This window comes from Oryctolagus cuniculus, chromosome 20, assembly GCF_051225735.1.
Source record: "Oryctolagus cuniculus isolate XC-2025 breed Fujian yellow rabbit chromosome 20, ASM5122573v1, whole genome shotgun sequence".
NCBI lineage: Eukaryota > Metazoa > Chordata > Mammalia > Lagomorpha > Leporidae > Oryctolagus > Oryctolagus cuniculus.
The window spans coordinates 23,626,009-23,646,093 of NC_142886.1; the positions used below are offsets into that span (position 1 = coordinate 23,626,009).

Genomic DNA, 20,085 nt, shown 5'->3' on the forward strand with positions numbered 1-20,085 from the left:
CCCCGTTAAGGGGAGGGCCGGAGTTGTCTGCTGCGTTTGCTCCCCTGGCCTGGTCATGCAGGCCTGGCGTGGGGTCGCCACGTGGTGCCCTGGGGATTGATGCAGGCCTGAGTGTGTAATGCCAGCATCTCATAGGCAGGTGAGTTCTGGCGCTGGCCAGTGACAGAAGCTTGCTAACTTGGCCTGGAATTGTTTCGATTTTGTCTGACGACTCAGCCGTCTGACTTGTGCCTTGGTCGCCATCACTGCGGGGCATTTGCAGTAAGTGGTGACATGCCACTGCCCAGAGCAGGCAAGCACAGGGAAGCTGGGCCCGTGTGACCCTCACACCCCACAGCTTCCTTTCCCAGCAGTCCCGTTACCTGAAGACCATGCAGCACATTTGTTACGGGACCTGCACATCAGTGAGAGGCTCTCCCATGGTTCTGTCCCGACTCTGGGCTGAGAACTCGCGGGTAACTGTCCTCCCTCCGGAGAGAATACTGGGAAGAGCTCTGACAGTGTGGCCCACTCCTCAGGTACCTGTGCCACGCACGGATCAGATTTCTTGCCTAGACAAAGTGGGACATTTTAGATTTCCCTGAGGCTACCACAAACCTCTGAACTTTGCTGCCCGGGTAGCATCACAGCTGCGAACATTTGGTCTAGGTTCATGAAACATGGTTCCAGGTGGCTGAGAAGCTGAAGTATCTTGGTCCGCTGGCGTATCCGTTCCCGTGGCCTCATAAAGATGAACGCTGCATGGACGCGTTCTCACTAGCAGGTCCATTAGGGGATGAGTGGGTGACTGACAGTGGCACTGAGCGGTGCCACACCCCTGCACCCAGCCCAGTGCTGGCTTCTCGGGACCTTCTAAGTAGAGATACGACCAATAGTTAACACACCAGCCCACGTCGCTGAGTCGCCCCGGAATTCTGCCAGCCCAGCATGCTGTCAAAGGCACGGCCTCTGCCGCGGCCCCCAGCACGGAGCCCTGGAAGTGTCCTTTGTCTGCGGCCCGGTCAGCTGCACATCTGTCCTGGTTATAATGTTCACCAAACCACCTCCAAAAACCACTTCGGACTGAATCTAGTTTCCTCCGTTTCTCCGTTAACTAAAAGCTGCCGACCGTCTTCCCTAAATCTGTGCAGAGAAATCTGTCCAGATTGCTGCTGTCAGTGCTTCCCTGTGCCCTGTGTGCCCCCTGTGTTGGATCGCACGCACTACTGCCTCCCCCTGGCGCTTGGAGGACACAGTAATGAGTTTTACCTTCCCAAACACGACCTAGTCTAGGCCTGGCTTAACACATCCCTCCATTTAATCTGGAAAAATGCAGAAGGTGAGTAAAGCCCAGCTTAAAAGGTTTCTTCAGGAAGTGTGGCTCCACCACCCCCACTCCACCCCAAACCCGACAAAGCTAGACTCGGCATGTCACATTCTTGCCAGTATTTCTGATAATGTCAGGATGCACAGCAGGAAGCTGGAGCCGAAGTGGCAGGGGGTGACTCCATCCCAGATTTCTGAGCAGGGGTTTAACTTCACCATGCAGGTGGGGGCCATTGCTGCGGCACAGCTGGTAAAGCCACCACTTGCAATGCTGGCATCCCATTTGAGTGCTGGTTCGAGTCCCAGCTGCTCCACTTCCAATCCAGCTCTCTGCTGTGGCCTGAGAAAGCAATGGAAGATGGCCCAAGTCCTTGGGCTCTGCACCCACAGTAAGAGACCCAGAGGAGGCTCCTGGCTTTGGATCAGCCCAGCTACAGCCATTAGCAGCCATCTGGGGAGTGAACCAGCAGATGGAAGGCCTCTCTAACTCTGCCTCTCTAACTCTGACTTTTAAATAAGTAATAAATCCTTAAAAGCTTTTTTGGTGTGCAAGTTAAGCTGCCACCTGCAACACCACCGTCCCATATCAGAGTGCCAGTTCAAGTCCACACTGAAAAGACTCAGGAGCTTCCATCTGCTGGTTCACTCGTCAAAGGCATGCAGTAATCAGGCCTGGGCCAGACCAGAGCCAGGAACTCCATTCTGGTCTCTTGCATGGGTACCCAGGCCCCAGGTACTTCCGCCATTTCTCCTGCTTCCCAGTGCATTAGCACGGACTAGACTGGAAGCACTGCAGCTGGAACTCGAGTTCAGTGTGGGCTGCCTGCGTCAAGCAGCAGCTTAACCCACCGCCAGCGCACCAGCCCTCGTGGGTAAATCTGTTAACCAAAGGGTGCAGTGGGCCCGGTTGCACAGGACTCGGTGTTCACATCTACGATAATTTCTGTCCCAGCTACAGCTGACTGGAAAGCTACTACCAGGGGTTCAGTTTTTCTCCCCAAATGATGTTTCTAAAATTCAAAATGAAAACATGGCCAGTTGTAAAATTACCATTATATCAGATTTTTCCTTGACCAGTTGGAAGCGTGGCTTTTGTATTAGAGGGTAGACCAGGTGCTCAGCTGCCTAGTGTAGTATTGCTGGCCTGGGTCATGAGACTCGAAGAAATGATCACCCAGGAAGGAAAGCCTGCACAACATCCTCTAGAGGAAAAACACCTTCCCTAGAATGCAGAATAACTCACAACCTGTGAAGGGAGGGGCACTGCAGGGAGTGGTGTGGGAGGCAGGGCACACGCTCCTTGGCTCCAGTCCTGCTGGGCCCTGGCACCACCCTCAAGTCTAGTCCACCAGGGGCTTTGCTGTGTTAAACCACCTACGTGGTTGTGAGGGTTCCCAGCCATTTTTTTTTTCTTTTTTTTTTTGGCAGGTAGAGTTATACACAGAGAGAAAGGTCTTCCTTCCGTTGGTTCACCCCCTAAATGGCCACCATGGCCGGAACTACACCAATCTGAAGCCAGGAGCCAGGGGCTTCTTCCTGGTCTCCCATGCAGGAAGCCCAAGCACTGCCCTTCCGGGCCACAGCGGAGAGCTGGACTGGAAGAGAAGCAGCCGGGACTAGAACTGGAGCCCATATGGTTCGCCAGCGCCACAGGCAGAGGATTAACCAAGTGACCCCCAGCGCCAGCTCCCGCAGCCACATCTAAAGCTGCTAACACAATACCGGGCAGTGTGACAGGCAGGGAAGTGCTGGTTCTTTCCATGTCTCCATTCCAACGTAAGTCACGCCAGCCGAGTTACACCCAAGGATGTGTAAGGGGTCCAGCGGGTCCCAACGCTACATGCAACCATCCCCACCGTCCTAGAGCGAGAGGGTGGGTTCCCCCCACACGCACCTCATTTTATTTGAAAGGCAGCATCTCCCATCCACTGGTTCACTTCCCAAATGCCCACCACAGCTAGGGCTGGGCCAGGCTGTAGCAGGAGCCGAGAACCCCATCTGGGTCTACTATGTCGGTGACAGAGACAGTACCTGAGCCATCACCTCAAAGCAGAGGAGCCAGGACTCAATCCAGGCACTCCAATAGGGACACATCATTCCTAAGTGCAACATAAGCTGCTGTGCTAAGTGCCTGCCCCGTTTCCTACCTTTGAATGTGGCACTTCCACCTTCATTTCCTCTTCCCTGCCTGGTCTGCCCACCTTCTGCCAGCCACCCCCCTATCCTCGCTTGGGCCACTGCAGTCTGGGCTTGGTCCCTCCCTGCTTCCACCTCTTCAGTTGAACCAACCTGCACATCTCAGCTCGGCTGGTTTTCGCAACACCAGCATCCAGATGCAGAAACCAAACCTGGCACCTCGGGAACTCCTGGGCCGCCTCGACCAGTTCTAACCACTCGCTCACACCCAGCAGCACAAGTGAGCCTCCCCACACACTCTCACATCTAGGGGGGACTAGTAACTTTTTTTTTTTTTTTTTTTGACAGGCAGAGTGGACAGTGAGAGAGAGAGAAAGGTCTTCCCTTGCCGTTGGTTCACCCTCCAATGGCCGCCGCTGCAGCCGGCGCACCGCGCTGATCCGATGGCAGGAGCCAGGAGCCAGGTGCTTTTCCTGGTCTCCCATGGGGTGCAGGGCCCAAGCACCTGGGCCATCCTCCACTGCACTCCCTGGCCATAGCAGAGAGCTGGCCTGGAAGAGGGGCAACCGGGACAGAATCCGGCGCCCCGACCGGGACTAGAACCCGGTGTGCCGGCGCCGCAAGGTGGAGGATTAGCCTATTGAGCCACGGCGCCGGCTCTAGGGACTAGTAACTTAACCAAGCAGCTTCAAGGCTTTTGCTTCAGATCCACCTTGGCTGCATTAAGTGCACAGCCTGGGAAGCAGCAGGGGACGGCAAAGGCACTTGGGTTCCCACCACCTACACGGGAGACCCGAATGAACCCACAGCTCCGACCTGGCGGGATTTCCACAGGTCACAGTAGCATCCACTCTAACCCTAAAAATCACAAGCGAGGTGCCACACGCAGTCTTGTCCAGGGAGGCAGGTAAGAGCTAACAGGAAAAATCAGAGCGCACAGGCTGCACAGCACCCAGAGCTGGGCCCCAGCACAGGACAAGGGCATGGCAGCAGCTGTGACCTCCATGACCTCCTTCTCTACACCAGTCTTGCTAAGTTACAAGTTCTGCCCCTGTACGAGCTGGTGGGGAAGAGACGGCCAGCCATGGTGACAGGAACCCATTCCAGACCCACAGCTGCTCTCTGCTGGCATGGCGGGTTAAGCCACCACCTGCAACACTGGTATCCCATGTGAGTGCTGGTTCAAGTTCTGGCTGCTCCACTTTCAATCCAGCTCCCTGCTAATGTGCCTGAGAAAGCAGCAGAGGACGGCCCAAGGGCTTGTTTCCCTGCACCCATGTGGGAGACCAGGAAGGAGCTCCTGGCTTCAGCCTAACCCAGCCCTGGCTATTCTGGCCATACTGGGGTGTGGACCAGCAGATGGAAGATTCTCTCTGTCCCTCCCTCTCTAATTCTGCCTTTCAGATGAATATTTTAAAAAGTATCTCAGAGGCTGGCACCACCGGCACCCCGGGTTCTAGTCCCGGTCGGGGTGCCGGATTCTGTCCCGGTTGCCCCTCTTCCAGGCCAGCTCTCTGCTGTGGCCCGGGAGTGCAGTGGAGGATGGCCCAAGTATTTGGGCCCCGCACCCACATGGGAGACCAAGAGGAAGCCCCTGGTTCCTGGCTTTGATCGGCGCAGTGTGCCGGCCGTAGCAGCCACTTGGGGGGTGAACCAACGGAAGGAAGACCTTTCTCTCTGTATCTCTCTCTCACTAACTCTGCCTGTCAAAGAAAAAAATCTCAGAAACACTTCTCTAAGTACAACAGGGACTTCAACAAGTCATGGAAAATTGAATTCGAAGTATTTTGTGGCCAAAACATTTTAAAATCCACACTTCCCTGACAGGCACAGGCACCTCGGTGAGGTCTTTGATCACGCCTGTGCGTGGATCGGCTGCAGCCCCTCACACACGCCTCTCACTTGGCTTCTGCTCTGACAGCTCCCAGCCACTTCCCCATCTACTGCGAGAGGGAGACATAAAGAGTGCACACGAGCTGTGTTCTGCAGGAAGATCCTTTATAACGGCGAACCTGGTAATACACAGTTCTAGGGCAGGGCAGACCCCGGGCCACAGGAGGCAGCAGGAGCAGGTGTGCAAGGGACCAGCACGTCCAGGCTCCACCACAGTGACACCCGCACCAGTCCCGACGCTCACTCCACCCACCAGTCCTGTGAAGAGCCGCTGGCTTTCGTTCTTCATTTTTGGCCATCGAAGACAAAATCCACCATGACAGGATTTCAGCACAACAGTCTCTCTCCAGTCACGACAGACCCAGATGTCCAAGCTCGCGGTAAAAGCCAAAGTTCACTGGACTTCTCTTCTGAGAAGAGAGGATGTTTTCTTGATGATCGGTGGAAATATACTTTAAAAAACAACTAACAGTCCATTCTGTGCTCTGTTTCCCTGGAAGGCTTCTCACGATCACCCCTCCAATAGCTAGAGGGGCTGTGTGTCTGGGAACAAAGATTTAAGATACTTTAAAATAAGCAATAAAAATTGTAGTGCGATGCTCAGAGGCAGGTGGGGCCGGAGAGGATGTATGGCGGGAGCCCTGATTAGCAAGGGGGCGTGGCCTGGGGGAGGGCGGCATGGCCCCTGCACGCTGCTTCTCTGGGCGGGCCCTGCGCCTCTCTAGACACCTGCGCACTGAACTGGGTGTATCTGCCAGGAACAGGCGGAAACCAAGAACCGAGCTGCCGCTGCCCGAGTGCCTGGAGTCCCTTCAGGCTGCTTGAAGCGAGCAGCGGCTGCACGCTCACCTCCCAGGCAGCTGAGGAGCAAGGTGGAGACGCTCCCGGGCCCCGCGAGCAGCAGCAGGGGACAGGCAGGGCTTGCGGGAGACCTGCTGCCTCAGCCGCCGCCCCCAGCGCAGGGCACGGCCCATCCCGCTCCCAGGCCCTTTCGTGTGTGTACGTGGAGAGCTAGACGCCGATTTATTTACTATTTTTAACTGATATGAAAGCAACGGATTCTGGTTCAGTCCCCTTTGCTCTGAGCTGCTAGGTGCCCTGCCCGGAGGGGCTGACGCCTTCGGGCCTGCCGCCAGGCTCGCCCCCCACCGACGGCAAGTGGCCCCAGGAGGGGTAGAGGAGAGGACACACACAGGTGACCGGAGGGAGGGCCTACCTCAACGAGACTTGTGTTTCTAACCCTGAGAACCTAAGGAATTGTGAAGGACTCACAGAGGGAGCTGGGGTTAAAGGTCACCGGGTTTTTTATTGCAGTTGAAGCAGACTCGGACAGGATGGTCCCAGCCACGAGAGGGGACAGCGCGGCGGTCGTGGGAGCACTCGTCGCAGAAGCCCTGCCCACAGGCCCGGCAGTGGTGCTTGGAGAGCTTGACACTGAACTCCTTCCGGCAGCTGTGGCAGTGCAGGATTTCGTGGTCAGGCACCCAGTACGCCGGCCGGGCCGCATCCTTCACCAGCCCTGCGCCAGGGAAGGACAGGCACGGTCAGGAAAGGACCCGCGACCGAGTCACAGCTGGCCAGAGCCATCCTCAGACAGCCACCGGCCTCGACCCCAGCTGCACGCAGTGTCACCACACAACTGGCCGAGAACAGCAGCGGCAGGACTCCCGCTCCCCGAGCCCATCAGAATCATCAGCCCGGAGGCCTTGGCAGTGACGTTTTAGATCCACGTGCTCTCCGGTGAGCCTAAATGCTGCTGCATAGGGACCCACAGTCGGGGGAGGGGCTGGCCACCTGGGCCGCCTGCAGCCCATGCTGCAGCCCCGGCTCCATCCCTGATTGCATTCCTGCTGACACAACCCCAGGGAGGCAGTGGAACTGGGCTCCTGCCACCTGTCCGGGAGACCTGGACTGAGTTCCCAGCTCCTGCCTTCAGACGCTGGCCACTGGGCACACTCAGGAAGTGAGCCAGCAGGAGGAAGACACGTCTCTCCCCTCTCTGCCTCTGCCTTGCTAATCCATTAATTTATCAAGAACTCCGGGAGGAGCCCCCAGAAAGCCCGCACTCTGGACGCAGCTGAGACATGCCTCGGCTCAGAGCCCGCTTCCCCCGAGCCCACGCAGGACTGAGAGAGGTTACTTACTCAGCCTCACCCACTCCCCTAAGAAAGCTGCTAGGAGGTTGACAAGAAGTAACGTGTCAGACACACTAGCCTGGGAACCCTTGGTGAGTACAGCTAGAGCAACCTGTGCCAAGGGCAGCCCTGCCTCTTCCAGGTAGCCCTGAGGGCAGGTACGACCTGAGCTTCAAGCCTGTGCAAATCCATCTGTTCCTACACCCTTGAGCCAAGAGCTCACCATCTACTCACTTTCTGTGCCAAACTCAGTGTGCCAAAGTTAGTGCATCGGAGCCAAGCTCCTTTTTTTTTTTTTTTTTTTTTTTTTTTTTTGACAGGCAGAGTGGACAGTGAGAGAGAGAGACAGAGAGAAAGGTCTTCCTTTGCTGTTGGTTCACCCTCCAATGGCCGCCGCCACCAGCGTGCTACGGCCGGCGCACTGCGCTGATCCGATGGCAGGAGCCAGGTACTTCTGGTCTCCCATGGGGTGCAGGGCCCAAGGACTTGGGCCATCTTCCACTGCCTTCCCAGGCCACAGCAGAGAGCTGGCCTGGAAGAGGGGCAACCGGAACAGAATCCGGCGCCCCGACCGGAACTAGAACCCAGTGTGCTGGCGCCGCAAGGCGGAGGATTAGCCTAGTGAGCCACGGCGCCGGCCTGGAGCCAAGCTCTCTTCATCACCACCCACCCAGGAACCTCTGGACTCTCCCCTCTAGTGAACCAAACTACCTGCACCTGGGGCCGCCCCTGCCTAAGCCCTCCACGCCCTGGTCGGTTTCCCTTTTTCTCCCCCTGGAGCTACCAACGTTGACCCCTCCTATTCGGAGCTGAGTGGCAACCTCAAGTCCTGAATTCAGAAGAGCTTGGCTGGCGCAACGGGCTTCACACTGATGAAACCTGACACACCTTCCCTCCGTGAGGCTCCAGTTGCCCTGTGACTGCAACCAGCTATGGGAGAAATGCCAGCTTGCAGGCTCGGGCCTTAAGAGGCAGGCAGTTTCTACTTCCTGTCTCATGCTAGCTCTTCAGCCCTGAGCCACCATGGTAGTGCAGCTACTCCTGGGGAGAGCCAGAGAGGGGAATGAGAGGGACAGGCCTCCTCCGGCAATCCCTGCCAAGGCAGCTGGCATACGAGTGAGGTCAGCTTGGACCGCTGAGACCACTCCGGCCGCATCCTGGAGTATCAGTGAAGGAGAACTCCAGGCAGTGGCACCCAGAGCAGAGCAGTGACCCTCCCGACTTCTGGCCCCACACCATAAAGTGGTTGTCCCTGTGAGCCTTCACAGTTCATGAAGCGTGTGGTGCACCAGGATGCGCGTGAGCCCACCGCGGCAGGCAGCAGAGGCCAGGCACTGGGAAGTGGGTCACCAATTCCTGGCTCCCCAGCTCAGGCTAGGTGGCCAGCCTCAGACAGCAGGGCACCGCCCACCTCATGCACAGCACAGGCAGAAGCCCACCTAGTGGTATGTCCATGGCCGTCACCACGGCGCCCAAGGTGTTCTGCACAGCCTCGCCCACCTTCCGAGCAATCAATGTTCCGCCTTCATCGTCCGCCTGTGCCTCGGCAACATCTACAGACAAGGACAAAGGGAAAGCTGGGGTCGCAACCTCAGAACACTTCTGGATGCTTCTGAGGGCACTGTCATGCAAAGGTTGTAAGAGTCTGGGCTGTGGGTCAGGTCAGCCCAGACCTTGACATTGAAATTGGGTAACAGCTGTTACCCTGCACCTGCAACCCTCTGAAACTATTTTAAAACCTTTTAAGGAAAGCTGGAGATCTGTGGGCAGGAACTGGAGTGTTCTCAAGGAAGACGTGGTCCAAGCAAACCCTTGCGAGCTGCAGTGGTAACCACGTGTGTGTATGTTCTCTCAGAGGCTCCCTGGCAGCTTCAGCCACAGGACACGTTCGACTCCGAGAGGAACAGCTGAGAGGACGACTGGCCCCAGCCACAGGAGCTGCGGCTCCTGCACGGACATCAGGCCTGGGGCCCGTGGGAGTCCAGGTGCCAACCACTCCACCCTGGCAGCTGCCAGGTCCCCGTTACCTGGGTGCGAGCTCCCGGCCTCATAGCAGTTGTCGCACACGCGCACGGGCGCGGGGCCCCAGCCCCGCTCCGGCACGGGCCGCGTCTTGGAGGAGCAGCTGTCACAGAAGCCCTCCCCGCAGGCCCGGCAGTGGTGCTTGGTGTCGTTCTCTTTAAAGGACGTCGCACACTTGTTGCAGCTCTGTTCCGAACCCAAGACAGAAGAGACAGGCAGGGGTCACCGGGTCTGCTCAGCAGCACAGAACCTCCCCATGACCCAGGGAGCAACCAGGAACCGAGACAAGGCTTTTAGCTCAATACGGACACAAACTCCCCACTAATAAGAGTTACTCCGGGCGAGAGGAAGCCCCGGAAGGAGCAAGTTTCCGGCCACAAAGAGCATGAGGCAAGGGCACTGGAGGGTCCTGTGCGAAGCCTCGGAGGTCCCTCTACCTCCAGAGCCTGTGGATACGACCCCTGATCCTGGGGCTTTAGCTGGGCCCCGCAGGGAAGAACCCTCAAACCTATCACCACAAAGGAAATGCATGCTGACGGGATGGGCAGTTAGCCTAGTGGTCAAGCCCGATATCCGAGTTCCTGGGTTTGAGTCCTGGCTCCACCCTGATGCCAGCATTCTGCTAACACAGAATCTGGGAAGCTGTGGTGATAAAGGGGTTGGATCCCTGTCACCCATATGGAAAACCCAGATTTCGCTTCAACTTGGTCCAGCCCCAGCAGGCATTTGGGAAATGAACTACAGGATTAGAACTCGGTCCCTACCTGCCTGCCCCCCTCCCAAAAACAAAATCGGAAAGTGAGGGGAAAGCACTGTGGTACAGTTGGTTAAGCTGCTGCCTACAATGCTCGCATCCCATGTGGGTGCTGTTTCAAGCCCCAGCCGCTGCACTTCAGATCCAGCTCCCTGCTAATGTGCTCGGGAAGGCAGCAGCAGACAGCCAGAGTACCTGGGTCCCTGACACCCACATGGGAGACCTGGACAAAGCTTCCCAGGCACTGTGACCATTTGGGGATTGCACCAGCGCATGGAAGACCTTTCTCTCTGTCTCTCCCTCTAATGCTTTCAAATAAACAAATCTTTTTTAAAAAGGAGATGCCCTGGCGGCTGATTTACTGGGAGGAAAGCGCTGTGGCCCTCTCCCAGAGTAAGCTTAGCTCAGGGACAAGGGCGCACGGACACCCGTCCCACTGTACCAAGATCTGGGAGTTGGGCCTCCAGTAGGCAGGGGCGATCTGGTCCGTGAGCCAGGAAGTCACAGCCTTGGTGGGGCCAAGGCTGAGCTCGGACACCGACTGTGCCATGAAGTTCATCCCGTCCAGCAGGCGCTGGGCAGCGTTGTTGTTGTCCTTCAGAAATCCGTCGCTCTGAAAGGAAACACAGCCCCCAGCAGGCTTAGCGCAGGCAGCAAGAGGCGGGCGAGGGCGTCGCCAGGGAGCGGCACGACCCTCACTGCCTGGCAGGGACCAGAGGGGCGGGCAGCCACCTCTGGAGCTCCTGGGCAAGTCTACGCCCAAACAGCCCTGACTTCTCTGCCCTAGGTGGCCAGACTTGGGGTGCAGCTACTCACTCTGTATATCCTGTTCCCCCATGACACGGGACTTGACACCTCCTCCAGGAGGCCTTCCTCCTCCACCCCAGGCTGGTCTCAGTTCCTGCAGTGCCTTACGTCTCTGGGAATTCTACTTCTATGTGAAGTGCACCTGACTCCCCATCAGAGTAGGAGTGCTCGGAGAATACTACTTGGTTCATTTTTGTATTTTTGGAAAGCACCTAGGTAGCTTCATTTGGGACACATACAATCTCAACAGTACCAGAGAAAACCATCCTAAAATTCACACAGAAGCAGCAATAACTCTAAATAGCCAAAGCAGGTTTGACATTCTTCACAGAACTAGGGGGAAAAAAAAAACATTCTAAAATTCAGTTCTGGGCACAAAGTACTCAACGTCACGTTCAAGTACTGAATGAGTGAATGAATGAGTGTGCACACAGAAGGGAGGGGCCTGTGTTCGAATCCCAAGGACCGCGCGGAATGCAGCCGCTCAGTGACTTCCGGCAGCGTCAGTGAGCCCAGCAGTAGCACACTTTCTCGATTTACAGCCACATGAAACCCCTGGACAGGAAGTCCCGGACCACAGCGCCAGGGAGGCTGGCTCCAGGAAGGAAACACACTACAATAACAAGTCCCAGTGGGCCTGGAAATTGGGAAAAAGAGGAAGAAAACAAGGAAATCTCGAGTCTGATGGTATCCACGGGAGGCCAGGCAAGCTCAAACGTGCATGTGCAGGTGGGACTACCAAGCTCAGGAGTAGCTTTCGAGCAGCCGGTGCTGTGGCATAGTAGGCTAAGCCTCTGCCTGCGGCGCCTAGATCCCATGTGGGTGCTGGTTTGGGTCCCCGCTGCTCCTCTTCTGATCCAGCTCCCTGCTAATGCACCTGGGAAAGCAGCTAAGGATGGACCACGTGCTTGGGTCCCTGCACCCAAATAGAAGACCCAGAAGGAACTCCTAGCTTTGGCCTGTCCCAATGCCAGTCATTGTGGCCATTTGGGGAGTAAACCATCTGGGGAGTAAACCAGTGGATGGAGGACCTTTCTGTCTGTCTCTGGCTCTGTCTGTAACTCTACCTTTCAAATAAATAAATAAAATCTTTAAAAAAAAAAATAGCTTTAGGAAGCACCAGCAAGGGGAGCACCGTGAAGTCAGAAAAACTCACTTCTTTTCCCACGAGAAAGGGGTTCGGAATTGCTGGGATTTGGGGGCTATTCTAATGGGAAGGGTTGCTGCATGTGCAACGGAATCACCACGGCACTGCTGGAAACAGCTTTGTTTTCCCAACATCTTTTAATTCAGGAGTCCAATTGAAACACACAGCAAGATGGCCACTATAGCATTTACTGTGAATATACAATCATCACAAACAGCAAAAATGCCCCAAACTGAAGGAATGGGGCATCAAGCTGTACACGGTGACTGCAAATGAGAAGCACAAAAAATGGAAGCAATGCGGAAACAAAACACAATGGAAATGTCTACGGAGAAAAAAAGCATACAAAGGCTTGTAAATGATAATCTCTAAAAATATACACCACACGAAAGTGAATGAGAACATCAAAAAGTGCTATTTGCTAAAGGACTAGAACTGCATGTTAAATTTTTGCTTTATTTAAAGGTGCACTCCTCCTATTTATGCAAGAGGAAAGAAAGCAATTAAACAAGGAAGGCTCTCCAGCTCGCGCCCTCCTACACCACCACCTGAGACTGCTGGCTAACTCAGTTCTAACTACGCTCTGCTTTTCTGCGTGAGTAACCAACGACACAGGAGAAACAGGCAAGAGGTCTTACTCCGGGCCACACGTGCACAATCTCCGTCCGCACCACGGTGTCCACAGGATCCTGGTTCCCAAACCAGTACTGCCGGCTGCGATAGACCACGCCACAGTTAGGGCATTCGATCACATACCTACGAGGGAGCAAATCCATACTGTTACGCACCAGGTGCCTGGGGACAAAATACACCCAAAGTCCTTGAGCAAGGCTGCTTCAACTCACCCAGACCAGGCGTACTTGGCGAGCCCCATCCAGGGAGAGTCGGTGGAAGCAGATGTTTTGGGCACCACGCTGACTTCCTTGCCTCTCTCATAGCAGGCCTGAAACGTGGAGAGCACCGTGCCAGCTGCGCTGACATACACCAGGCCAACCAGCTCCCGACAGCCCCCCCATGGCAGCTGAGGGTTCCGACCCTGAGGTTGGCCTGTCAGAAAGTCCATTTCTCTCAGGGAGCCAGCGCCCTGCATAATGAATTGAGTGTGTACGGGGTCCAGGCCATGCACACCTGTCATAGACAGCAGCCACCTGCCAGACGAGCACTTCTGCTCTCTTTGAGAATGAATACCCAAAGCACGTGACCTTGACAGCACAAACTCCACACGAGAGAGGGAAGAGCTTCAAGAACTAGACCTAGGGGTGCCAGCCCTGGAGAGCGGGAGTGCTTTGGTTTAGAGCAGTGGAGAAGCTGCAGAGATTTAACCTGAGCATCAGACACTTTGGGATACAGCTCAGGACAGCAACAAAGGAGAGCGCGAGTGGCCAGCCCGCTCGCGGGACTCACCTTGCACGTATAAACGCGGTTGTCGTACTGGTGCGAGTATCTGCAGCGGCTCTTGGCTTCATGAGGCACTCCTTCCTTCCCATGGTTCATGCTGTTCTTACATCCAACCCTGAGTGAGGTCCAAAAACTGATGCTGAGAGGCCAAGGGGGACCAAGGGGGCCGTGGGCACCTGCACAGAGGCGCTGACCCCAGGCCAGGAACTGGCATCGGCCGCTGAGGGCAGGTGGGACGGTTCATCTCAGACCACGCAGATGCGCTACGCCTGCATCAGCAGCACCCGGAGGCAGGGCAAGCGCTTCCCTCAAACGAGAAAGAGGTGGGGAGGAATCCCGGAAACTCTACCTGGCCCCTCAGCAGGAACGGAAGAACCAGACACCACTGTGGCTGGCAATGAAACCTCAAGCGCCCTCAGGGAAACTCCAGCAGGACTAAAACCAGCCCCCACAACGCGACGCGGCAGTGCCTCATGGGGAGGCTTCAGCAGGAGAAGAACTTCCTAACTAACAGTGAGCTCTGCCAGCCTGGCCACACGGAGGCAGAGACGAGGACTTGGGCATTTCACTGGGGCAAAACCGAGAATCCTGGAAATTCTGGTGAGGTTCAGTTAGAACGGCAAAGTGATGAGTCAACAGTGCTGAAGCCCCTTACTCTGGGCTTGTGGGGGCCAGCAAAAAGCAAGGGACATTTCGCTGGACTGGCACCCCGGTCCCCCTTCCCAAGCTGAACAGCCCCAGATGATCCTGGCACAGATCACAAAATCCAGGAGCCAAGTCCTTTGTACTCAGGTCAGCAGTGGTTCACGATCTAGCTGCTGGCCAGCAGCGTTCAGTGCAAAAAAGCCAGTCATGACCACAGGAGGCTCACGCCTCTTCCTGCCGATGGGAGGTGTGGAGGACGCAGGAAGTGGTGCTGGGATGAGCACAGACACTCCCGCGGTGAAGGCAACTCGGGGAGGGCCTACAGGAGATAGGGACAGCCATCGGACGTTGACTCATTGCATTTAAACCCCTAGTGGCCCTTCAGACAAGTCACAGGACTGTGACGTGACAGCCATCAACAGCTCCAACTAATCCAGCCATTCTCAAAATGCAGCCCAGCAAGCAACATCTGGATCACCTAGCAACTGTTTAAAAACACAGGTTAAGCCTCTGCCTGCAGTGCAGGCATCCCATACAGGTGCCAGCTGGAGTCCAGCTGCTCCGTTTCTGAACCGGCTCCCTGCTAATGTGCCTGGGAAAGCAGCAGAAGATGGCCCAAGTGCTTAGACCCCTGCACCCCTGCACCCACGTGGGAGACCTGAATGAAGCTCCAGGCTCCTGCCTTTGGATTGGCCCAGCTGCAGCCATTGGGGCCAACTGGGGAGTGAACCAGCAGATGCAAGATCGACCTCTCTCTCTCTCTCCTTCTCTCCTTCTCTCCATTTCTGCCTTTCAAATGAATCAGTAACTCTTAAAAAATAATGCAGATCCTCAGGCCCTACTCGGTACCTACTCAATCGGAAACTGTCAGAGCAGGGCCCAACAATGTCTTCTCACACCCTTCCAAATTTCTGGACACATGTAACAAAGTGGGGTCCATGAATCAACAGCACAGGTACCACCCCAGAGCTGCTCCCTGGCCAGGTTCAGCCCTGACTCAATCTGGATCTTCCTAAGACCTTCGGTGATGCTCATAAACACTCGAGCGTGAGTAGCATGCCCTAACTCAGTGTCCTCGGCATTCAGTTTGTCCTGCGCACTAGAACGGGGTGATGAACCTTTAAACATACACCCGGATCACTTTCACTGAGGACCCTGGACGTGGCCTCAGTGATTTTGGGAGCTTCCTGGCAAAGTCTAAAGTGCCTCAGCATTTGCCCTCACTGTGAAACAAGCACCCTGGGATCCAGGCCCACACTCAGAAGGCAGCCAGGTGCAGGGAAAACTATGCATAAAAGACTTAAAGCCTGGGTAAGAGGGGTCTGAGCTGTCCTGTAGCAGGTAAAGAAGCCACCTGCAGTGCCAGCATCCCATATGAGTGCCGGTTCGAGTCCTGGCTGCTCCACTTCCAATCCAGCTCTCTGCTGTGGCCTGGGAAAGCAGTAGAAGATGCCCCAAGTGCTTGAGCCCCTGCACCCTCATAGGAGACCCAGAAGATGCTCCTGGCTTCAGTTCTCCCCAGCTCTGGCCATTGCAGCCATTTGGGGAGTGAACCAGCAGATGGAAGACCTCTCTCTGTCCATCTCTCTCTGCCTCTATAACTCCACCTTTCAAACACATAAATATTTTTTTTAAAAAAGAGCGGATACTTAAAAAAAAAATCCTGCATAAGAAACACAGAAAAACAGGCCCACCCTAGGTCTCCTGCCACAAAAACCAGCTGACCCTGGGGCCAGGTCAGCTGCAGGACATTCTTCTTGGCCATGGGTCCTTGAAGCCCTTGTGGCTTCCAAGAGCAGTCCCCATCCTCCAGGCTCTCGGGCCTTACCCTGCCCATCATTAAATCCAGGCCCAAGCTTACTGGCAGGAGGCCGGGAAGCGCCACCCTGAGGCTCCGCTCTACATCAAGGCCGGCGGCTGCCCCACTTACCCGCAGCTGAGGCACAAGGAGGAGCAGGTGAAGTACTCATCGGGAAAGAAGGAGCTGTGTGCCATCTGGTCATCGGGGATCTCCCCGCTGAAGCGGTCGCTCAGGGCCTGCCGAGGAGGGAAGGCGACAGTGAGGCCCCCAGCCAGAGCCCCACGCTTTGGGCCTCCCCCCCAAGCCACCTTCCTACAACACCACAGCTCTTACCCCTGACCTTCATGACCCAACTTGCACCAGTCCTCACCACAGAAAACCTCAGAAAGAACCGGCCCATTTCCCAAGAGATCAAAAGTCAGCCCAGCGCCCGGTCTCTCCTAGTTGGCCTGGAAGTTCCGGACATGTGACACCCTCGCATTCTTATCGAGACGGGCTCCAGTGCTGACCAGTGCCCACCTCACCTCGGACGCTGGGCCTACCCTCTTGAAGTCAGGGGAGAGCCCAGAAGCGAGCTGGGAGTCTCCTGGGCCTCCATCCCAGTTCTAACCACAGGCACATCCAGTAACAGTAAACCACAGAGTTTACTGGGCCAGAGAACTCTCAACAGAGGAAAAAATGTCATCAGCAGAAAAACAAGGAAGAAATATTACAGTGTCTGGCAGCCGCTTATCAACTCCGCTACACTCAAAGTCGACATATGGCCAAAATAAAAGCCAAGCCCCATACAGCATACGCAAGGCACAGAGTGGGGGCTTCTGCCGGCGAGCCTGCTTGCACGCAAGCCTTGATCCTGAAGGCACTCTTCAGGCAGATCAAAAAGGGGCTTTCCAGCCTTGAAAAGCCATTCACTGCTCGCTGTCCCAAGCTGCTGTCCCTCCCCCAGTCTCAGCAGCCGGACACTAATTCTTCAGCGGCAGAGAAGGGAAGGCAGCCTTAAACAAAAGGACAAGATGTTACTTCCTTTTTCAAAAAGAAAAATCATTTAATTATTTGAGAGGCAGAGAAAGAGAGTGAGGAAGCTCCCCAGGGAACTTGGGCCAGGCCAAAGCCAGAACCTGGAAATGCAATCCAGGTCTCCCACATGGAAGGCAGCTGCCCAAGCACTTGAACCACTGCTACTACTTCCCAGGGTCCACCTTAGTTGGAAGCTCAAGTCAGGAGCCACAGCCCGGTACTGAACCCCATACACAGATGTGAAAAGCAGGCAACTCCACTGGCATCTTAATCCCAAATGCAAGATCCACTTCCTTTTTTCTTTAAGAACAGAAGAAATTTTAGCAAGTTTAGGAAAATCTGGTTTTTTTTTTTTTTTTTTTTTTTTTTTTTTTTTTTTGACAGGCAGAGTGGACAGTGAGAGAGAGAGACAGAGAGAAAGGTCTTCCTTTGCCGTTGGTTCACCCTCCAATGGCCGCCGCGGCCGGCGCGCTGCAGCCGGCGCACCGCGCTGATCCGATGGCAGGAGCCAGGAGCCAGGTGCTTTTCCTGGTCTCCCATGGGGTGCAGGGCCCAAGCACCTGGGCCATCCTCCACTGCACTCCCTGGCCACAGCAGAGGGCTGGCCTGGAAGAGGGGCAACCGGGACAGAATCCGGCGCCCCGACCGGGACTAGAACCCGGTGTGCCGGCGCCGCTAGGCGGAGGATTAGCCTAGTGAGCCGCGGCGCCGGCCTGAAAATCTGGTTTTAAACTAAGGTTCTCAAGTTCTGGAGAGTCTCAACAAGAATTTTTTTTTTTTTTTTTTTTTTTTTTTTTTTTTAAGATTTATTTACTTGAAAAGCAAAGAGAGAGAGAAATCTTCTACCTACTGGTTCACTACCCAAATGTTCGCAACAGGCAGGACTGGGCCAGAACAAAGCCAAGAATTCCATCCAGGTCTCCCACTTGGGTGGCAGGGACCCAAGAACTTGAGCCTGTTGCCTTTCCAGCCTCATTAGCAGGAAGCTGGATTGGAAGCAGGTAAGCTAGAACTTGAACCAGTGCTCTGATATGGAATGCAGGCATCAAAAGCAGAGGCTTAGGGCCGGCGTTGTGGATAAAGCAACACCAGCATCCCATATGGGTGACAGTTCGTGTCCCAGCTACTCCACTTCTGACCTAGCTCCATGAAAATGTCCTGGGAAGAGCAGCAGAAGATAGCCCAAGTGTCTGGGCTCCTGCACCCATATGGGAGACCCAGATGAAACTCCTGGCTGCTGGCTCCATCCTGGCCAGGCCCTGGCTGTTGGGACCATCCAGGGAGTGAACCAGCAGATGAAAGAAATCTCTCTACTCACCTCCCCCGGCCCCAAATTTAAATAGCTTTCAAATAATTAATAAATATACCTTAAAAAAAAAGTAGAGAATTAACCCGCTGCACCACAAGAACTTCCCCAAGAACTTCTTGTTCAAGCTGCCTAATTTTAATCAAGTCTTAACACCAGGAGTTGCACATAAGTACCTACACGTGGTATCAGTGTTGAGTGAGAATCAGGTGTAAGAGGAGTGGCAGGGAATGTGTTAAATCGAGGGGAAACACCACTCACCTGAGGACATTCAGATGATGATTCCGCCAGAATTAGGGGCTGGCATTGTGGAGTAGGGAGTTAAGCCAGCCACTTGCAATGCTAGCATCCCTTATGGGTACCAGTTCATGTCCCGGCTGCTCCACTTCCCATCCAGCTCCCTGCTCATGGCCTGGGAAAAGCATGGGAAGATGGCCCAAGTACTTGAGCCCCTGCCACCGTTGTGGGAAATCTAGATGAAGCTTTTGGTTTCAGCCTAGCACAACACTGGGTGTTGAGCCATCTGGGGAGTAGTAAACCAGATTAAAGAGCTGTCCCTCCCTCTCCCTAAATTCTTCAAATAAATCAATGAATCTTTTAAAAAAATCTTTACCAAAAAAGAAATATGAATGCATACATAAATATATGAATAAACAAGGTGGGGCTGCCGCCTGTAGTGTCAGCATCCCACATAGGTGCCGGTTAGAGACCCGGCTATTCCACTTCCACAGCGCTCTGCTATGGCCTGGGAAAGCAGTAGAAGATGGCCCACATCCTTGGGCCCCTACACCTGCGTGGGAGACCTAGAAGACGCTCCTGGCTCCTGTCTTTGGATCGGTGCAGCTCTGGCCATTGCAGCCAATTGGGGAGTGAACCAGTGGGTGGAAGATCTCTCTCTCTGTAACTCAGCATTCAAGTGAATAAATAAATCTTTTAAAAATAAATAAACAAGGCAAGTAGAATCACTCAGCTTATACATCATTCTTTTTATTCATTTATAATTGATTTTTTTAATGTGAAAAGCTGAGACACAAAAAGAAACGGACTTCTATGTATTGGTTCATTCCCCCCAAATGCCTATAATGGCCAGGAATGGGCTGGGCCAAAGCCAAGAGCCAGGAATGCAATCTAGGTCTCCCTGTGGGAGGCAGAAATGTAATGACTTGAACCATCACAGCTGCATCCCAGGGTCTGCACTTGCAGGAAGCTGCAGCTAGGAGCTGGAATTGGGAAGTGAAGCCAGCAGATACCCCAATACGGGAAAGAAGCATTCTCAATCAGCAGCTTAACTGCTAAACCGAACACCTGCCTCCCCGTTTCTATTGTGACCCATTCTTCAGGGATTCCTTTGGTTTCACCTGTTCCAATGCAGCCTGCCCCATCACTCCAGAATGCACCACTCTGCCTTTTCTGAGGCCTAATGTACTCCACACCTGAACTACGTACTGAGTAATTGGGCAAGGACGCACAGCTAAGGGCCTGTTTTAGGTATTTTGCCTCCCAGACTAGATCAGAAACACTGCCAAAGAAGTTTCCTGCCTTTGTATCCTTCTCCAAAGGCTAGCAAAGGCCCGAGCAGTACGCAACTAGGACTTCTGGGCTGGGGTGCCCATCACAAACCCCTCATTCACATACCAACCTCCAGCCGCCTCTCCTGCTCCAGGCCTGGCCCCAGGCTTCATCCAAGGCTCTCTCAAATTTAAGGCTAACTTACAACCA

At 54.8% G+C, this 20,085-nt stretch overlaps 1 protein-coding gene across 16 annotated transcripts in view; it reads right to left on the reverse strand.

Annotated features, from left to right (window-relative positions):
* Window positions 1-5,418: 5,418 nt before the first annotated feature.
* The window catches only part of ZFYVE1 (zinc finger FYVE-type containing 1), a 60,423-nt gene continuing 45,756 nt past the window's right edge, over window positions 5,419-20,085 (reverse strand). For 5 of the 16 annotated variants that reach the window (XM_089322288.1, XM_008272102.5, XM_089322291.1 and 2 more), the window contains 8 exons: window positions 16,173-16,279; window positions 13,604-13,712; window positions 13,045-13,142; window positions 12,838-12,955; window positions 10,688-10,858; window positions 9,497-9,677; window positions 8,909-9,022; window positions 5,419-6,853 (listed from right to left, as the gene is read on the reverse strand). In XM_089322288.1, the coding sequence (XP_089178414.1) occupies window positions 6,621-6,853; window positions 8,909-9,022; window positions 9,497-9,677; window positions 10,688-10,858; window positions 12,838-12,955; window positions 13,045-13,142; window positions 13,604-13,712; window positions 16,173-16,279 (1,131 nt within the window). In that variant the 3' untranslated portion in view covers window positions 5,419-6,620. Of the gene's footprint in view, window positions 6,854-8,908; window positions 9,023-9,496; window positions 9,678-10,687; window positions 10,859-12,837; window positions 12,956-13,044; window positions 13,143-13,603; window positions 13,713-16,172; window positions 16,280-16,376; window positions 16,476-16,567; window positions 16,708-17,161; window positions 17,301-17,906; window positions 18,322-18,378; window positions 18,528-20,001; window positions 20,031-20,085 lie in introns of those variants that run through there. The other 11 variants (XM_089322301.1, XM_089322300.1, XM_089322297.1 and 8 more) reach the window with 11 other exon arrangements.